The sequence below is a fragment of the Myotis davidii genome, unplaced genomic scaffold, assembly GCF_000327345.1.
Source record: "Myotis davidii unplaced genomic scaffold, ASM32734v1 scaffold393, whole genome shotgun sequence".
NCBI lineage: Eukaryota > Metazoa > Chordata > Mammalia > Chiroptera > Vespertilionidae > Myotis > Myotis davidii.
Genome location: NW_006285913.1, coordinates 550,849 through 567,130, shown reverse-complemented (window position 1 = coordinate 567,130; position 16,282 = coordinate 550,849). Strand labels below are relative to the sequence as shown.

At 40.4% G+C, this 16,282-nt stretch overlaps 1 protein-coding gene across 1 annotated transcript in view; it reads right to left on the bottom strand.

The window, feature by feature from the left end:
- The window catches only part of ARFGEF1 (ADP ribosylation factor guanine nucleotide exchange factor 1), a 125,024-nt gene extending 121,869 nt beyond the window's left edge, over window positions 1-3,155 (bottom strand). Inside the window, exons 1-2 of the mRNA XM_015559535.1 lie at window positions 3,031-3,155; window positions 2,078-2,319 (exon numbers count right to left, since the gene is read on the bottom strand). Of these exons, the coding sequence (XP_015415021.1) occupies window positions 2,078-2,319; window positions 3,031-3,155 (367 nt within the window). The remainder of the gene's footprint in view (window positions 1-2,077; window positions 2,320-3,030) is intronic.
- Window positions 3,156-16,282: the final 13,127 nt, after the last annotated feature.

Genomic DNA, 16,282 nt, shown 5'->3' with positions numbered 1-16,282 from the left:
ATTTAAATGGAATTGTAGTTTTTATTTAAAAGCTTCTTTTAATGGGCTTTGAAACTCTTCAATAACTACCCACAAATCTCAAATCTCAACTGCCATTGCCTAGATGGTATGAGCATTAGAGCTAACTGGTTAAACCAGTCTTTCAGAGTCAGTCCCATCTCCCCGCCTCCCCTGCCCTCGAACATGTTCTGAGACAAAGGTGAGTTCAGCTGGGAGGGGTGGATGGTCTTGAGTCATTTCCCTGTACTTCCTCTCCAGTGACATTATCCACTACTCCACCTTGAAATCCTAGAGCCATTTCTACAAGATTCATTACTCCACTTCATTGAGCAACTGGTCCTGGTAGCTGAAGGCTTAAAAAAAAAAAAAAAAGAATAGTAGCAGCAAGCAACAACTTTATTAGCAATATCATTTTTTTAATCTATCTTATTGATTTTTTACAGAGAGGAAGGGAGAGAGATAAAGAGTTAGAAACATCGATAAGAGAGAAACATGGATCAGCTGCCTCCTGCACATTTCCCACTGGGGATGTGCCCGCAACCCAGGTACATGCCCTTGACCGGAATCGAACTCGGGACCTTTCAGTCCGCAGGCCGACACTCTATCCACTGAGCCAAACCGGTTTGGGCACAACTTTATTAGCAATATCTTAACTCCAGTCTGAGACACACCTGTGAACTTAGAATATTAAGAATGGTGGCCGAAACCGGTTTGGCTCAGTGGATAGAGCGTCGGCCTGCGGACTGAAAGGTCCCAGGTTCGATTCCGGTCAAGGGCATGTACCTTGGTTGCGGGCACATCCCCAGGAGGGGATGTGCAGGAGGCAGCTGATTGATGTTTCTCTCTCATCGATGTTTCTAACTATCCCTCTCCCTCTCTGTAAAAAATCATTAAAACAAACAAAAAAGAATGGTGGGCCTGGCCGGTGTGGCTCAGTGGTTGAGCATCAACCTATGAACCAGAAAGTTACAGTTCGATTTCTGGTAGGGATACATGCTTGAATTGTGGGCTTGATCCTCAGTGGGGAGCATCCAAGAGGCAGCCGATCAATGATTCTCTCTCATCATTGATGTTTCTATCTGTCTCTCTCTGAAATAAAATTTTTTTAAAAAGAAACACTTATTTTTTTTAAAAAAAAGGGTGGTAGTAGTGTGGAGGGAAAGCTAAACTTTTGAAACCTCGTAGTGATTCTGCCAAAATTCATGGGTAGAAGAAATGGAGAAGAAATCTTTGACCTGTAACTTAATATATGTGTATGTTGTATTTGTATACACTACCTGCTTGCCTGCCTTTCATAAGGCCCTACATCCGACACTTCCTGGGTGCAGGAGAATAAGATACCCCTCTTCAAAAATCTGACCATGGGGTTAGAAAGGAGGAGGCAAACATGTAAACCAGTAACTAATTGCGAAGCAGGATGAAATAAGTAATGACACAGAGATTCACGCACAGAGCTAAGGGAGCAAAGAGGCCAGAGTGACCGACCATGGTTCTTGCTTGAAGGGAGTTATATGCAGCAGCCTCTGGGAGTTAAGGGAGATCCCAGGTGCAAATAAACACACTCAGATGAGAAAGCAAGACTCGAATGGAATGGATTTGATACTATAACATATACGAAAGTCCTTGGCACATATTTTCAATTATTGTTTCAAAAACGAGTTGGCAGTTCAGTTGAGCCCTGAAGGATAAAACAAATGGAATTCGAGGAGAAGGGTTTTTCCAGGCTGAGGGAGCGGCCTGAAGATGGAGAGGTGACATTTGAGGCTCAGGAGGGAAATGGGAACAAAGGGCTGGATTGAGAAAACAGGACCTGGGGGTTATGTTAGACTAAATCCTGGGAGCTGTGTAGGTAACATGCCTGGGGTTAGGAGGAAATAAAGAGAACCGCAGTCATTTTACCTCCCTCTTTAGACATATCTCCAGCCTTTTTTGGGTCTATTTCTGATAAAAAACTACAAGAGGAGAGTAAGGAAATTCACATGTTGCAACAAACAAGAACATGTTTGTGGTTCCTAGTGTCCTAATTAAGGAATTGTGAAATAGTCCATTGCCTCTGCCCTCACCACTCCTCTCGTACCCGCGCCACCACCGTCTTTTCCACGGGAACCAACAGCATTAACTCCACCTCCCCATGTCTGCCAATCTCCCTCCCCCACCATCTCCGAAGCCAGAGTCACCACCACGGCCACAAGCACAACAGAGGAAGCTCCTGCCAGCGATGCCTGGGACCGTGTTGCACACTGTCCTGCCCGAGAATGCCACGCTTTGTCCGCGGAGAGAATACGTGTCAGCTGAGGGAGCCAGATGGTGCCTCTGACTCTGCAGGTCCTCAATAAATACCTATCAACTGGAGTTTCCATTGGTTAGGAGCTCTTGATTAAAACAAACGACCGCTTTTTGCTGCGTGACTGTTCCTAGGTCAATTTTCTCAATAAACGACATTAAGAATTTTAAGGAGCAATTTTGGTGTGAACAGTTTTGAGCCTAACTGCTGAAAAATTTCTACCACAGCCCTCATTACTACTATTTTCATATTATTTGAAAAAATGATAAAGGCGAAATTTTCCTAATTATAAAGGGAAGGCACATACATTACATAAAACTTGGACACTATCACACCCTCTCCCTTTCAAAGCATCCTTATACGCCCCCCCCCCCAAAAAACCCACAAAAACCCAATAACCAGACCATCCATCAGTTTCCGAGTGTTGCTATAACACATTACCACAAATTAGAGCCGTAAAAAAACTTGGTAGCTTACAGTTCTGGAGCTCAGAAGTCTGATGTGCCGGGCTCGATGGGCTAAAATTAAGGTGTCAACAGGCTGCGTGCATTCTGGTAGGTCTAGGGGAGAATGTGGTTCTTTGGCTTTTCCAGCGAACCGAGGCAGCCCACATCCTTTGGCTCATCCCCTTCCTCCAGCAAAACCAGCACCTTCGCCTCTTCTCTGGTCATCCCTCCATACCCACATCTCCCTCCCCTACCTCCCTCTTCCACTTTTAAGGACCCTTGAAATTACATTGGGCTCACCTGCTTAGCCCAGGATCATCTACTTGCTGATCAGCCTCTGCAACCTGAAGTCCTCTTGCCACGTAATGCAGCACATTCACAGGTTCTGGGATTAAGACGTGGTCATCTGGGGAGGTTGTGGTCATCATTCTATCACACCCATAATCTCCAGACTCAGAAACAGTAATCATAAACACTTTATTATATGACTTTCTAGTCTTTTTTTCAGTGTACATAAATGCAAATATCTACTACATGTAATAGGCTGCTTCCCACTTTAAAGTGGAATAATGACTGTGTGGGGAACGTAGTTTTCTGTGTAACTAGACTATTGTTTTAGTTTTCTGAGTAGTGTGTAGGTCATTACCTACTTTGAGCTCAGTTTATAATCAACAAAGCTACTTTGTAATAAGTAAATACTGGAGAGTCAATAAGGGTGCCCTACCTGTTCCCTTTTCCCCATTCAGATGCACTGGAAGTGGAGTGAATATATCAGTGCGTGTTGACTCAAGAGTTGGCAGGATTTGGCAAGAAAGTTTTAAAACTTCCGTCTGGGAAGAATCAGGGTTGTTCCAATGAAAACAGGAGCCATTGGCAGTAGTGAAACCTGGATGTGTTCACACCTGTAACACACCTTGTATTTATCACGCTTCAGCCCCCTGAGTTCTGTGAAAAGGAGAACTTGCTTATACACATATTCTACTAATTAATGTCCGGGCAACTACTTTCTTCTTCCTGCAGTGCCCTAACATTACACAAATATAAAGAATAATCCTCTCGATATCAGATATTTTTCTCCTGGCAGGTCACTTATGAGTCACCACCACCGATTTTTATAGCATTGTCCTCACAGACCATTCTCTAGGTGGGGAGTTGAAAGTAATATAGCAGTTCATGCTCTAAAGAAATTTCAAAATGGCTAAATGTGTTTGAGTAATCAAGTGAAATCAAGAAAACCACACGGAGTTTACTTTGAGTAACCTAATTACAACGGCAAAGAATGTGCTGTTTATTTATAGAGTACCTTTCCCCCAAAGACAGTAAATTACTAAATTATCTGATTGTCTCTTAAAACATAGATGGGAAGAGAGGAAGGATGGCATTTAGGTAAAGTTTATCTTATCTGGTGATAAGGGAGAAGGGTCTCTCATTCCAACTGCCCCCTCCCTCTCCCCCGTTTCCCCCCTTTTTCCTCATCCCTTTAGAACCCCAATTCCAAACTGGTGAAAGGATGGGTAGCAACTAAGCCCAGAGATGGGGTGACGAGTGAGAGCAGTCACTCACTTTTAATCTGGGTGTGACCTCTTTCTCTGCTTGTCCCTTGAGGTCTAAATAAAAGGAAATCACTCCCCCAATTCCAAGGCTTGTGGGTGACTTCTAGAAATTACTAGGCAGCTTAGAGTCTCAAAGTCACCTCTGGTTGCAGGTCTTGTTTTCTCAGTTTATGGACTGTTACACACACATACACACACACACACACACACGTGCGCCCCACTCCCACGGGGTGGTTTGCATGGTAAGTGGACTTGACTAAAGACTCTCTATTTCCATCTCTCTCTCTTCCTCACCTGGTGCCCAAGTTTAAAGTCATTGCCAACCCAGCTCCTCCTTCCTCTCACTGGCAAAATAAATTCCTCTGGTTTTGTCATGCAGAACCAGTCAGCCATTGCTTTTGTTGCCTCACTGCCTTCCCACAATCCTCGGATGCTCACCTGCTCCAAATGACTTATCAAGGTATTTCCCCAGGCAACGTTCCCTTCCTGGGAAGAATTCTTGTGTCAGCTGTTAAGACAAAAATTTCAACCCTGTATGACTTCTTTTTCAACTCTAGTTTTCAGCCTAGAGAGGGCTATTATTTCTTTTATTCAGGTGTATTTTGCGAGCTTATTTTATGCCAGGCGTGATTGCTGGAGCTTGGAACCCAGCAGGGAGTTAGACACCACCCTGGCCCTCATGGAGTTTCAGTCTCAAGCGGGAGAAATGTTTGTGACAATTAGCGATGTGAATAATTATTAACAACTGTGGTAAATTACCACAGAAGAAAATTTCTGTGTGTTATCTGGAGGGCCTTGGCAGTGACAGAAAGGGGTGATGGGTGAGAGGTAAGGGAAGGTTTCCCTGGCAACGTTTAATTTGCTCAGGATTAGAAAAGGCTGGTTTCCTCGTAGGTCAATTGTTCTTTTCTCTGAAAATGCTGCCTCTGAAGAGACAACTAAAACAGGAAGGATGACATTTGTTGAGTTTCAGTCCTGAATTAACTGATAATTCAAGGGTCACTTATTGAGGAGCTTCTATGTATCCGGTACTGTGCTAAGAGCACATGGACCTTGTATGAAACTAGAGTGGGTGACAGAAAACATCAAAAATAAAGAAGTATGGTTTTCAGGCAGTGTGACGTGAAGTAACTGGAAACAGGTGGCAGGGTAGGTGGTCAGAAAAGACTTCATGAGGCTCAGAGGCCTGGAAGGTGAGGAACTTGCTGAACAGTGTGTCTATCTAGACCAGTGGTTCTCAACCTTGGCTGCACATTAGAATCACCTGAGAATCTTTTTAAAATCTGAGTTCTGGGCCGCATCCTCCGGAAATTCAGTTTCTTTGTTACTAATGTTGTGGCCCCACCCCATAACAAAGAAACAAAATTTCCGGAGGATGAGGCCCAGAAATCAGGATTTTAAAAAGATTCCCAGGTGATTCTCATGTGCAGCCAAGGTGGAGAACCACTGACTGGTCTAGATAAAGGAAAGGTGTGTCAAAAGGCCCTGAGGCAGAAACAAAGGCTTGTCGGACATTAGAAGAAGGTAAGTGGGACTAGAGCAGTGATGGCGAACCTTTTGAGCTCGGTGTGTCAGCATTTTGAAAAACCCTAACTTAACGCTGGTGCCATGTTACATATAGAAATTTTTTGATATTTGCAACCACAGTAAAACAAAGACTTATATTTTTTATATTTATTTTATATATTTAAATCCATTTAACAAAGAAAAATCAACCAAAAAACTGAGTTCGCGTGTCACCTCTGACACGCGTGTCATAGGTTCGCCATCACTGGATTAGAGACAGGAAGAGGGGTAGGAGGACCTTGGTGTGGAGCCAGGACCTGCTTAGGTAGAGTTTTGTAGAGACTGGAAGAAGTTAGGGTCTTCCTTTTTTTTTTTTTAAAATTTCCAACTCTCTCCTCCCCTTTGGCAACCAACAACTTGTTCTCAATATGTATGGGTCTGTTGTTATATTTGTTGTTGTTTTTTTAGGTTCCCCATGTAAGTGAAATCATACGGTATTTTTCTTTCTCGAACTTATTTCACTTAGTATAATGCCCTCTAGGCCCATTCATGTTGTCTCAAATAGCAAGATTTCATTATTATTATTATTTTTTGAAAACAATCTTGTTTTTAAATTTTTTTTTAATTGATTTCAGAGAGGAAAGGAGAGGGAGAGAGAGATAGAAACATCAGTGATTAGAGAGAATCATTGATCGGCTGCCTCCTGCACACCCGCCAACCCTTGTTATTTTGGGTCTTCCCCCCCCCCCCCCCCAGAGTAAAATGAAGTTATCAGCAGGGGAGTTACTAATTTGTTTTATGTTTTAAAAAAATCATTCGTGACACAGGATACAGAATAGGTTGTTTATCACAGTGTTTTATAATAAATGGCCTAAACATCTGTCGATGCGGAAGGAAATCATAGTAGAGTCATACAATGGAATACTATGAAGCCATTAAAAAGGCAGTGTGTCAGCCTGTGCTAGGGTGAGGGACTGCGGCGTGGAAGGGTTACTGAATGTGGGAGGGGGAGGGACTGCGGCCTGGAAAAGGTTACTGATTGTATTAGGGTCAGGAACCGTGGCAGAGAAAAATTGCCAGATTGTCTTAGAAAAACAATGTGTTATGATATGCTCCAGCCAGGTGTGACTCCGTTTACCTCCCCTTTGTGCTCATGAACTTTCTGTGGACTTCTAAGGAACAGCTAATGAAATGCTTTGTATTTTTTTAACACTGTTTTGCTATAAAAGATCATACTGCACCTTTGGTCTCTGCCACATGGTCCGAAGCTCCCAGAGGGGGAGATAGGTGCTGTGGTCATCTGGCCAGCTTAATAAAGGCTCTTAAATTTAAATTCTGAGTCGGTGGTCTATCTTGCTGAGCCAACCCATAACAAGCCCAGCAGATGTGGCTCAGTGATTGAGTTTCGACCTATGAACCCGGAAGTCACGATTCGATTCCTGGTCAGGGCACATGCCTGGGTTGTGGGATCAATCCCTGGTAGGGTACATGCAAGAGAGAGCTGATCAATGATTCTCTATCATCATTGAAGTTTCTATCTCTCTCTCCTTTTCCCTTCCTCTCTGAAATAAATAAAAGTATTTTAAAAAATGGTGGCATGTCTATGTGTTTGCAGGAAAGATATCTACATTATATCTAATTGTGGGGGGAAACAGGTTACAATATGATAAATGTACTGAGCTGTAATAAGTCTGAAAAGTCATAAACAAAAATGTTTATATTATTTATCTTTGGGAGGTGATAATATAGAGTTACCTTTCTTTTTTTCCCCTTATACCTATATTTTCTAGCTTTTCCACTTGAGTAATAAAAAAAGGCAAATCAAAATAATATAAAAATAAGTTCAGGAGACATAAGATTAGAATATGGCCTGACAGTAATGTGGCATGTTCATTTACCGAGAATTATGTTTATAGCTTACTTCAAAACATGAAGGCAGACATTTCAAATGTATTCATAAAATTTATAATGAAAAACTGGAAGTGTGATTACTTTAGATATTATTCTTTAAAATTAGTGTTCATAGTATTTCTCTTCTTCCTGCATATATTAGTCATTGTCTTTGATCATACATTTTCTCAGATCCAATGTCAAGCTCTTTCCCAAGTGGGAATGCTTCTGTGTTGCCTTGCTTTATTTTTTGAATTGGGATTCGAAAATATTTCTATTATTGTTCCACTTAAAATTTCCAATAAAAACAATTTGAAGAATGGGAAACTAAGACTCAGTGGTATATATTTGAGCTCCTGGTACCTTTTATGAGTTGTTGTTCTATTTGTTGTTCCTCTATTTTCGCTCTGAGAGCATTGTGTAATTCTAGATTTACACTTAATTCTTTCTGTTCCCCAATTGCTGATGTTTTAAGTCTCGTAAATATTAGCTGTTTAATAACAGCAGGGCATCTGACCAAATGTCAATGGGCCAGTACGTACGACTTTCTGACTATAGCAGCATGGGGTTAAGTTCTCTGCAATTTTGGTCTTTCTGAACTCGCCTTGTTAATTTCAGACATCCTTTGAATTTTAAACTTCATGGCATGTTTTGCAACAGTAGATTGCTACAAATGTAATCAGCCTTTTGATTTATATGCTTGCAAAATCTGAAGGTTATCTTTTTCTTGTTGGTGTTCATTACAGTCTTTCTGAAATGATTTTCTGTCACTGTTGTATAAAATAACTTGGATTTCTGAGTTCCTCCAATGATCCATGTCCATAACAAATTTAAGTAAGCTATGTAGGAGATATACAACTTGCTAATCATGCTAAAGGAAAAGTATAAATAAAAAGTGATTTTTAAAGCGAGGCAGCTTTAATACCTTCAGATGCAGTAGCCATAGAGTTACCTCTCCATCGGACCAAAGTGTTAGTAGAGATTCTTTGCACCTGTCTCTGTGAAAAACAGTGTTTTGTGTTTTTTTTTACAACACAGCTATTATATTGTAATTTTGTTTATGTAGGCTATCAAACAGCTTTCTTCCTTTCTCTTCTTTTCTCTCTCTCTCTTTTATTTTTTGTGTGCTACTGGTAAAGGTCCATTTCAGCTAACATGATCATAATGATAAATTCTGACTTTAGTGGAGTAGGAATTAATTGCACTCATCAGGTTTTATTATATCGTGACTTATTTTAAACAACAACATTTAACAAAATAGTACATTGCTTGGCTGCCTAGCCACAGAAATGCAGTATTCTTGGTTCATCTCAGAACCTCACAGTAACCACTAGCATTTTTATAACATTTTATGGTTTCCAAAGTCCTTTCACATGCATCATGAATACAGTGTTTCCAAAGATGTCTTTAAACTTTCTGTGGTGGATAAGGGTATATATGTGTATTTGTGTGTCTGTATGTACCGTATATTCTCTGTATTATCTCATGAAAGTCTAACTTTTTAGCTGCCATAGCCAGTTTTAAAGACCACATGTCACAGACTCACTATCCTCGTAACTGTTAATTTCCAAAATAACAATGTAGCAGGCTTTTAATTTAATCAGTAAGTATACATTGAATGCCTTCTTATTTGTAGGTACCAGCATGGAACTTGAGGGGAATAAATATGAGCAAATTTATCTTCTGTTTTCAAGAAACTTGTAATAAAATAACTTTACCTATTGCGATTAAACAACTAATCACAACATTAAATGGAGTGAAAGTTTTTAATAGAGGTATATATACTTATAGACATAAAGAAGAGAGAACAATGAATTTTGACAAAAGAGGTTGAGGAAAGCTTTATAATGGGGTGGTATTTGATCTAAATCTTATTTAAACAACAAACAATAAACAAAATAAACCAAACACTACCAGAATTACCCTTCAAAGAGGTCTGCTTAGAAGACTATATTTGCATTTCAGTGACAGGATGAGTAATGAAAATTTGTTAGAAATTGCCTCTAGATCCTATTTCTGAGTCAAAGGATGATCAACCCTATTTCACTGTATTCAGAGTTTGCTTTTTAGTATGCTGCTTGATGCTCAGCTCAAGCAAAGTAGCATTTCTGCCTTCAGAGGACTTGATGCTTGCCTGGAGTCTGGGATACCTGGCTTCTTCTTGCATTTCTAGGTGATTTGTGGGGATCAGCAGAGAGGAGGAATATTTCTGGCAATTGGCAGACCTTTATCTAAGGGAGCTCTTTTTGTCTGCCATTGAACCTAGTGACCTGTAGAAGTTCAGAAACAGTTGTTATGAAGAAGGCAGGCCTATGTCAAGTATAAATATTTAGTCCTGGGTAAAATATGATAAGAATCTTCAGTAACATATAAATAGAGTTTTCAGTCATTTTCTCTAAATTTTGCTTTGGGAAAGACAAAAGAAAGAGGATCTGCTACTATTTTGCATACAATTAAAACAAACTTGTCTCCTCGGAGAAGAACTTGTTGAAACTGGGGACAGAATCTAGCCACCCAACCTTCATGTTAGATGTACATTACTCCATGCCATCAAGGATGGGAAAGCTTGTTTTTGCGGGGTGGAGTGGAGAGGGAGGGGTGATAGTGGCTACTAATCCATAGGAGACCAATTAAAGGTAAAGGGCACATTTAGAATAATTTGGAAGTGTGCTTTAATTTCATGGAATGTCGAGTAAGGAGAGTGGAAATGAGGGAAGAGGTAAAGTAGAAGAAATGAGGGTGGAGGAGAAAAGAAAAGATAAACAAGTGGGTAAATAAAGTAGAAAGGATGAATTAGGCAGTGGAGGAAGAGAGGAGAGAGAGAAACTATAGGAAATGGAAGAAACAGACTCCCGTTGAGGATGCTACAGTTTTATGACTGCTTTTATTATTATTTTTAAAATCTATCTTTATTGATTTCAGAGAGGAAGGGAGAGAGAGAGAGAGATCAATGATGAGAGAGAATTATTGTTCGGCTGCCTCCTGCATGCCCCACATTGGAGATTAAGCTCGCAGCCCAGGCATGTGCCCTGACTGTGAATCAAACCATGACCTCCTGGTTCATAGGTCAATGCTCAACCACTGAGCCATGCTGGCTGGGCTATCATTGCTTTTAAAAGTGCTAACTTACACAGGACCTTCAGGGTTCCTTATCCTATTGTGAATGGGATTCCAACAGAGACCCACAATGTGGAAGCTTATCTCCTGGGATATTTGTTGGACTGGGTTTTTGAACCCTTTATCCTTGAGGAAGGCAGGTCCTTGGGTCAAACTTAATGGTTTCCATTTGATCATAATCTTCTAAAATGTTAACATAAGCATATCATAAATCCCCCGGATGACCACTGTATAACAAAATACTGTCTAATACTTTTATTGCAATGTTTACTTTTATACTTGCCTGGATATTTGTAAAATAGCCCTGGGTTACTCTAATTCTCATGGGCTAATGATGGAAGAGTAGCGGTTAACTTAATAAACGATGTATTTGTTCCAAGCAAAGGCCAGATGAGTCACCCTGTGCTTGTAAGAAGGACATTCGAATAGAGAAAAGTAGTGGGAGACAAGAGATCTGAGGGGAGAGAGCCCACCTTCGATGTGGGTACCACCTTCTTACTACAAATAGCAATTTGGTTTCAGCAAAAGGTTGTATTCCATCACATTAATGTTGTTAATTTAAATTTCACTCACTTTTCTAGTTTTGTTAGGATTTAATTTGTAAATTTATTTTAAATTGTATGAAGTTCATAAGTAAAAGGTATTTGTAAATTGTTTTATGTTTTTACATATTTAAGTACTAAACACAAATTATAGCAAGCCTGTGAGTCTTGAGGATTCTCATATTTAAAAGGGATCTGTTCATTACTAAAGTTTGAGAAAAACCGCTCTAAATTTCAGTGGAAGACCAATATCACCCCCGTGGCTAAATAATATCAAACTAAAAAGTGCTATGAAAATGGAACCATGTTTGACTGTTGGCTTTCATTATTGCTTCATAGGTGTTTTGTATTCATACTCAATTACTATTTTGGGGACAGTGGATCTTAGTATCTTTGCTTTATTTATTTTTCTCCTTCTAGTAGACCTGAAAACAAATTGCTAGTGATAAAAAATACTGACCATTTAAAATGTCCATTCATTATTTTAATATTTATTAAATGGAAAATATTGCCAGGCAAATAGTTACATAAATTTATATATATGTATTTTATCACATAAATAAATAGTAAGTATATATTTACATAATATCCTATTTAATAAAAGGCTAATATGCAAATCGACAGAACAGCAGAACGACTAGTTGCTATGACATGCACTGACCATCAGGGGGTAGACGCTCAACGCAGGAGCTGCCCCCTGGTAGTCAGTGTGCTCCCATTAGGGGTGTGCTGCTCAGCCAGAAGCCTCTCCCACCTCTGCAGCAGCGCTAAGGATGTCTGACTGATGGCTTAGGCAGGGCGTGGGCCTAAACTGTCAGTTGGACATCCCCCGAGGGCTCCTGGACTGCGAGAGGGTGCAGGCCGAGCTGAGGGGACCCCCCACACACACCCTGAGTGCACAAATCTTGTGCACCGGGCCTCTAGTTTATATATAAGTATAAATATAAAGTAAATAAATATATATATATATTTTTAGGTAAACTAATTTTTATAGACTGATCAATAGATAGACATAGATAAGACATTGTTCTTAGCCTTGAGAAGCCCCCAAAATATTGCAGGGAATATAAATGTAAAAACATAACAATCATGCAATGGGAATAACTTATAATAATTGATATGTGCACTGAAGCAAAGAGGAGGAAAAAAAAGAAATTCACTTATATTAGGTCTTATTACTTTTGTTATAAATTAGAATTTTCACATTCTAGAGTAAGAGGTGGATGTCTGTGTAGGGTTTCCCACCTCCCAGCTTTACTGAGGTATTATTCACATGTAACATATGTAAATTTAAGGTATAAAATGTGATGATTTGATACACATATGTTTTGCAAAATGATTACCATGATAGGGTTAGATAACACCTCCATCCTGTGTAGGGTTTTAAAATTTGCCTCATTTAGCAAACAGGCCTGCAATAGTGGTAAGAATGTGCATTTGCTACATTCAATAACAATTGCATAATGTACCAAGGAAATGTTGAAATGTCTCCTATTACATAAACTATAATTTAATTGTATGCTAGCATAGGTAAATAGAATATAGTGACTAGCATGATGCATTAGACATATGCATCATTTCATTCATTCATGATTTAAAAAAACAAACCCTGTACCTTCTATGTGCAAGATAATACATAGGTACTAATGAGAAAACAAAAATCAATAAGGCATCTTTATTGCCTCAAGGAGATTACACCTTAATATATTTAAGTGACTACAATTTCAAGTAGTTCATGCTAAATGTCCTAAGAATTATATAACCTAATATGAAAAAATTCAGAAAAAATGTTTAGTCTGGGTATCAAGATTGACTTTTTGGAAGAACATGGATTTGAGCTTGGTCAAAAGGGATGAGTGGGCCCTAGCTGGTTTGGCTCAATGGATAGAGCATCAGTCTGTGGACTAAAGGGTCCTGGGTTTAATTCTGGTCAAGAGTACATGCCTGGGTTGTGGGCTCGGTCCCCAGTAGAGGGCATGCAGGAGGCAGCCAATCAATGATTCTCATCATTGATATTTCCATCTTTCTCTCCCTCTCCCTTCCTCTCTGAAATCAAAGAGATTAAATATATTAAATTAAAACATAGATTTAAAAAAAGGGATAAGTAGCCAAAACCGGTTTGGCTCAGTGGATAGAGCGTTGGCCTGCGGACTGGAAGGTCCCGGGTTCGGTTCCGGTCAAGGGCATGTACTGGGGTTGCGGGCACATCCCCGGTGGGAGATGTGCAGGAGGCAGCTGATCGATGTTTCTCTCTCATCGATGTTTCTAACTTTCTATCTCTCTCCCTTCCACTCTGTAAAAGATCAATAAAATATATTTTTTTTTAAAAAAAGGGATAAGTAGAATTTTTATAGGTGGCTATCACAGATAGAGGGAGCACGTCCCAAGTGTAAGAATTCTTTGGATCCTAGGAGCTCATTTGCAGAGGTGGGAAAGGGTAAGTCTATTTCAGAAACAATACGCACTCTAGCTTGGTTTGAGCATAAAGTGTGTGTAGCACAGTTGTGGGAGATAACTTTTAAAAGATTCATCAGCAATAGGTCATCGGTGGCCTGACCCTCAGGAAAAACAAACAATTGTGCAAATATTTACTGCGGGTTTGTAATATCTCAAGCGCTGGGAATCGAAAGATGAATGAGGTAAAGCCTGTGCCCTTGTGAACTCAGCTACACAATCCTTGATGCCTTGGAGACAGGCATCGTTCAGCGATCATAAAATGTGAGGGCACATCCTGTAAAAAAAATAAGAGCAAATGATGATGAGAACAATTATTGGGGGAGTCACAGAAAACACCCGGGAGGAGACAATATTGTAAATGGGTCTTGATGAATGATTGCAAAAAAAAAAGAAGAAGAATATAACCTTTCTTCTGCGTACAATGCCCCAGAGCTGACTTAGTCAAGGAGCAAAATGTGGTCCCGTGTGACTTAAGGGGCAAGTGCTGGAATTTGAGGCTGGAAAGTAGGTTGGGGTCAAAAGGAGAACGGTTTGTAGATTGTGGTAAGGAATTTGTACTTGTCTTAATAGCCAGTGATTTTCAATCTTTTGGGTTTGTGGCACACCTTCAAATGCTAGAATTTTTAGCAGGACAACGGGAAACATTAAAGGTCTGGAAACACACTAAACAAGCCTGCAGCAATCACCGCACAAGCATTGCACCGTGTAGTTATTGTCTCATAGGGTCTACAAAATCATCCATAGCTACTTCACTAGCCGCTTGGTTGACCTTCACCGTGTTTCTGTGGAAAAGAGCTTTTTACTCCCAGACAGTGCGCCCTTGAAAACTCCGAGGTGATGTTCTCACAAGTTCCACTTAGAACAAGATAGTTACCTTGGCTCAGGCTGGATGCTACTTGAAGCGCCTCCCCTCTTACTAGTAGCAAAAGTTGCACTCTAACACCCCACATGTTGCTCAGATCAGCATTCTGTTTGACAGAAATTAGTTAAAAGTTCCAATGACTGGCAAAACCAACATTTATCTATTGATCAGAAGGTGGTAGGATGTTTGCAAAGCGTACAAAGTATAGCAGCAGAGGGCTTTGTTTTACCAGGTGAAAACGATGGCTGTCGGCCACAGACAGTCGTGAGAGACTTTTAGCCAGAACCAAAGTGATGACACGGGCAGCTTAATCAAACTGCCATGTGCAAAATGTTTGGAGGAGAGGCTAGGAGCTGGGAGACCATATCAGGTCGTCAGAACTAGGATCAGAATTTGAGTTTCAGTCGAAAGGGAGATTCAGGGTCACTTTATTCAGGAAATACAGGACTTGGCAATTGACTGGATGGAGGAGCATCATGATGGATCTGAGATTCGATGCCTGGATGAACAGAAGAATATTAGTGCTATTAATAGGAATAGGATAGTCAGGAGCAATAGCCATTGGGATTACATGAGAAATCTGGCTCAGGGTAATTGAGTTTTCAATGGTAGTTACAAATTAGCCACGATTAGTGATGTCTTTAGAATATTCTTATCATTCTAGTAGAAACCTGGGGAAAGTAAATATTGCCCAATATAGCAATTCAGTGTATTCTGGCCTTTTACTGTCTCACATACAACGCCATTTAAATGCAGTTTTGTTTTTTAAAAGCTGATTGACCTGCGATTTTTGTGGAACCCATTCATGTACTTACAGGCTTTAAGAAGGAGTGTTCTGGGGGCTCCACCTCTGGGGAAGTGGGCATGGCTGCACACCACTACCTGCCAGTCTAGGGGTTCGAGTAAGTCTGTCTCCTGAGAAATATGTCTGTAAGGTTGTTTCCACGGTTCTTACCTTTCCACTCTGGGGTGGGGCATAGGAAGACAGGTGCAGCACCGAACACAGAAAAGTACCAACCTCTAATAGGCAAACTTTAAGCAGAGGGGTAACTAGGAGACTCTAATTTTTCGAGTCCTATGGTTGTTCTTATTACAAATGAGGAAGTTAAAAACGACTTTCACTAGTTATTTCCTCAAATTAAAAAGACGGAAGCAAAACCCCCCAAAGAACCCAAAACCACAATTTAGTTGACTCAAGCACACACTTGAGTGGCTGGAGAAGAAAAGGCTTTTCTTTTGATGTATAAGAAAACCCCAGCGTCAGGAGTTCCGGATTTCCTTGGATGCTGTGATGATGTCTTTGTCTGTGGTTCCTCGTCTTATTATCCAGGCACACAAGCTGGCACAGGAGATAATTCCACTGACATTCATGCCACTAGATCAGTTTGCAGCACAAAACACACACCCTTGAGAGTCTGGAACGATACCCGTATTCCCTGTGGAAAGTGACAGTGGGAAAAGGAGCCTGTCTTGCAGCATAGAGGAGGTGGGGTGCAGGGGGAGGAGGAGTGTTGAGACTGAGGGACTGGATCTGCTTCCTTCATTTAACAAGAGTCCATATCCAGCAGGAACTCAATCCTGCCCACAGGCTATCTGAAAAAGGAGACACACATTTCGTCAATATA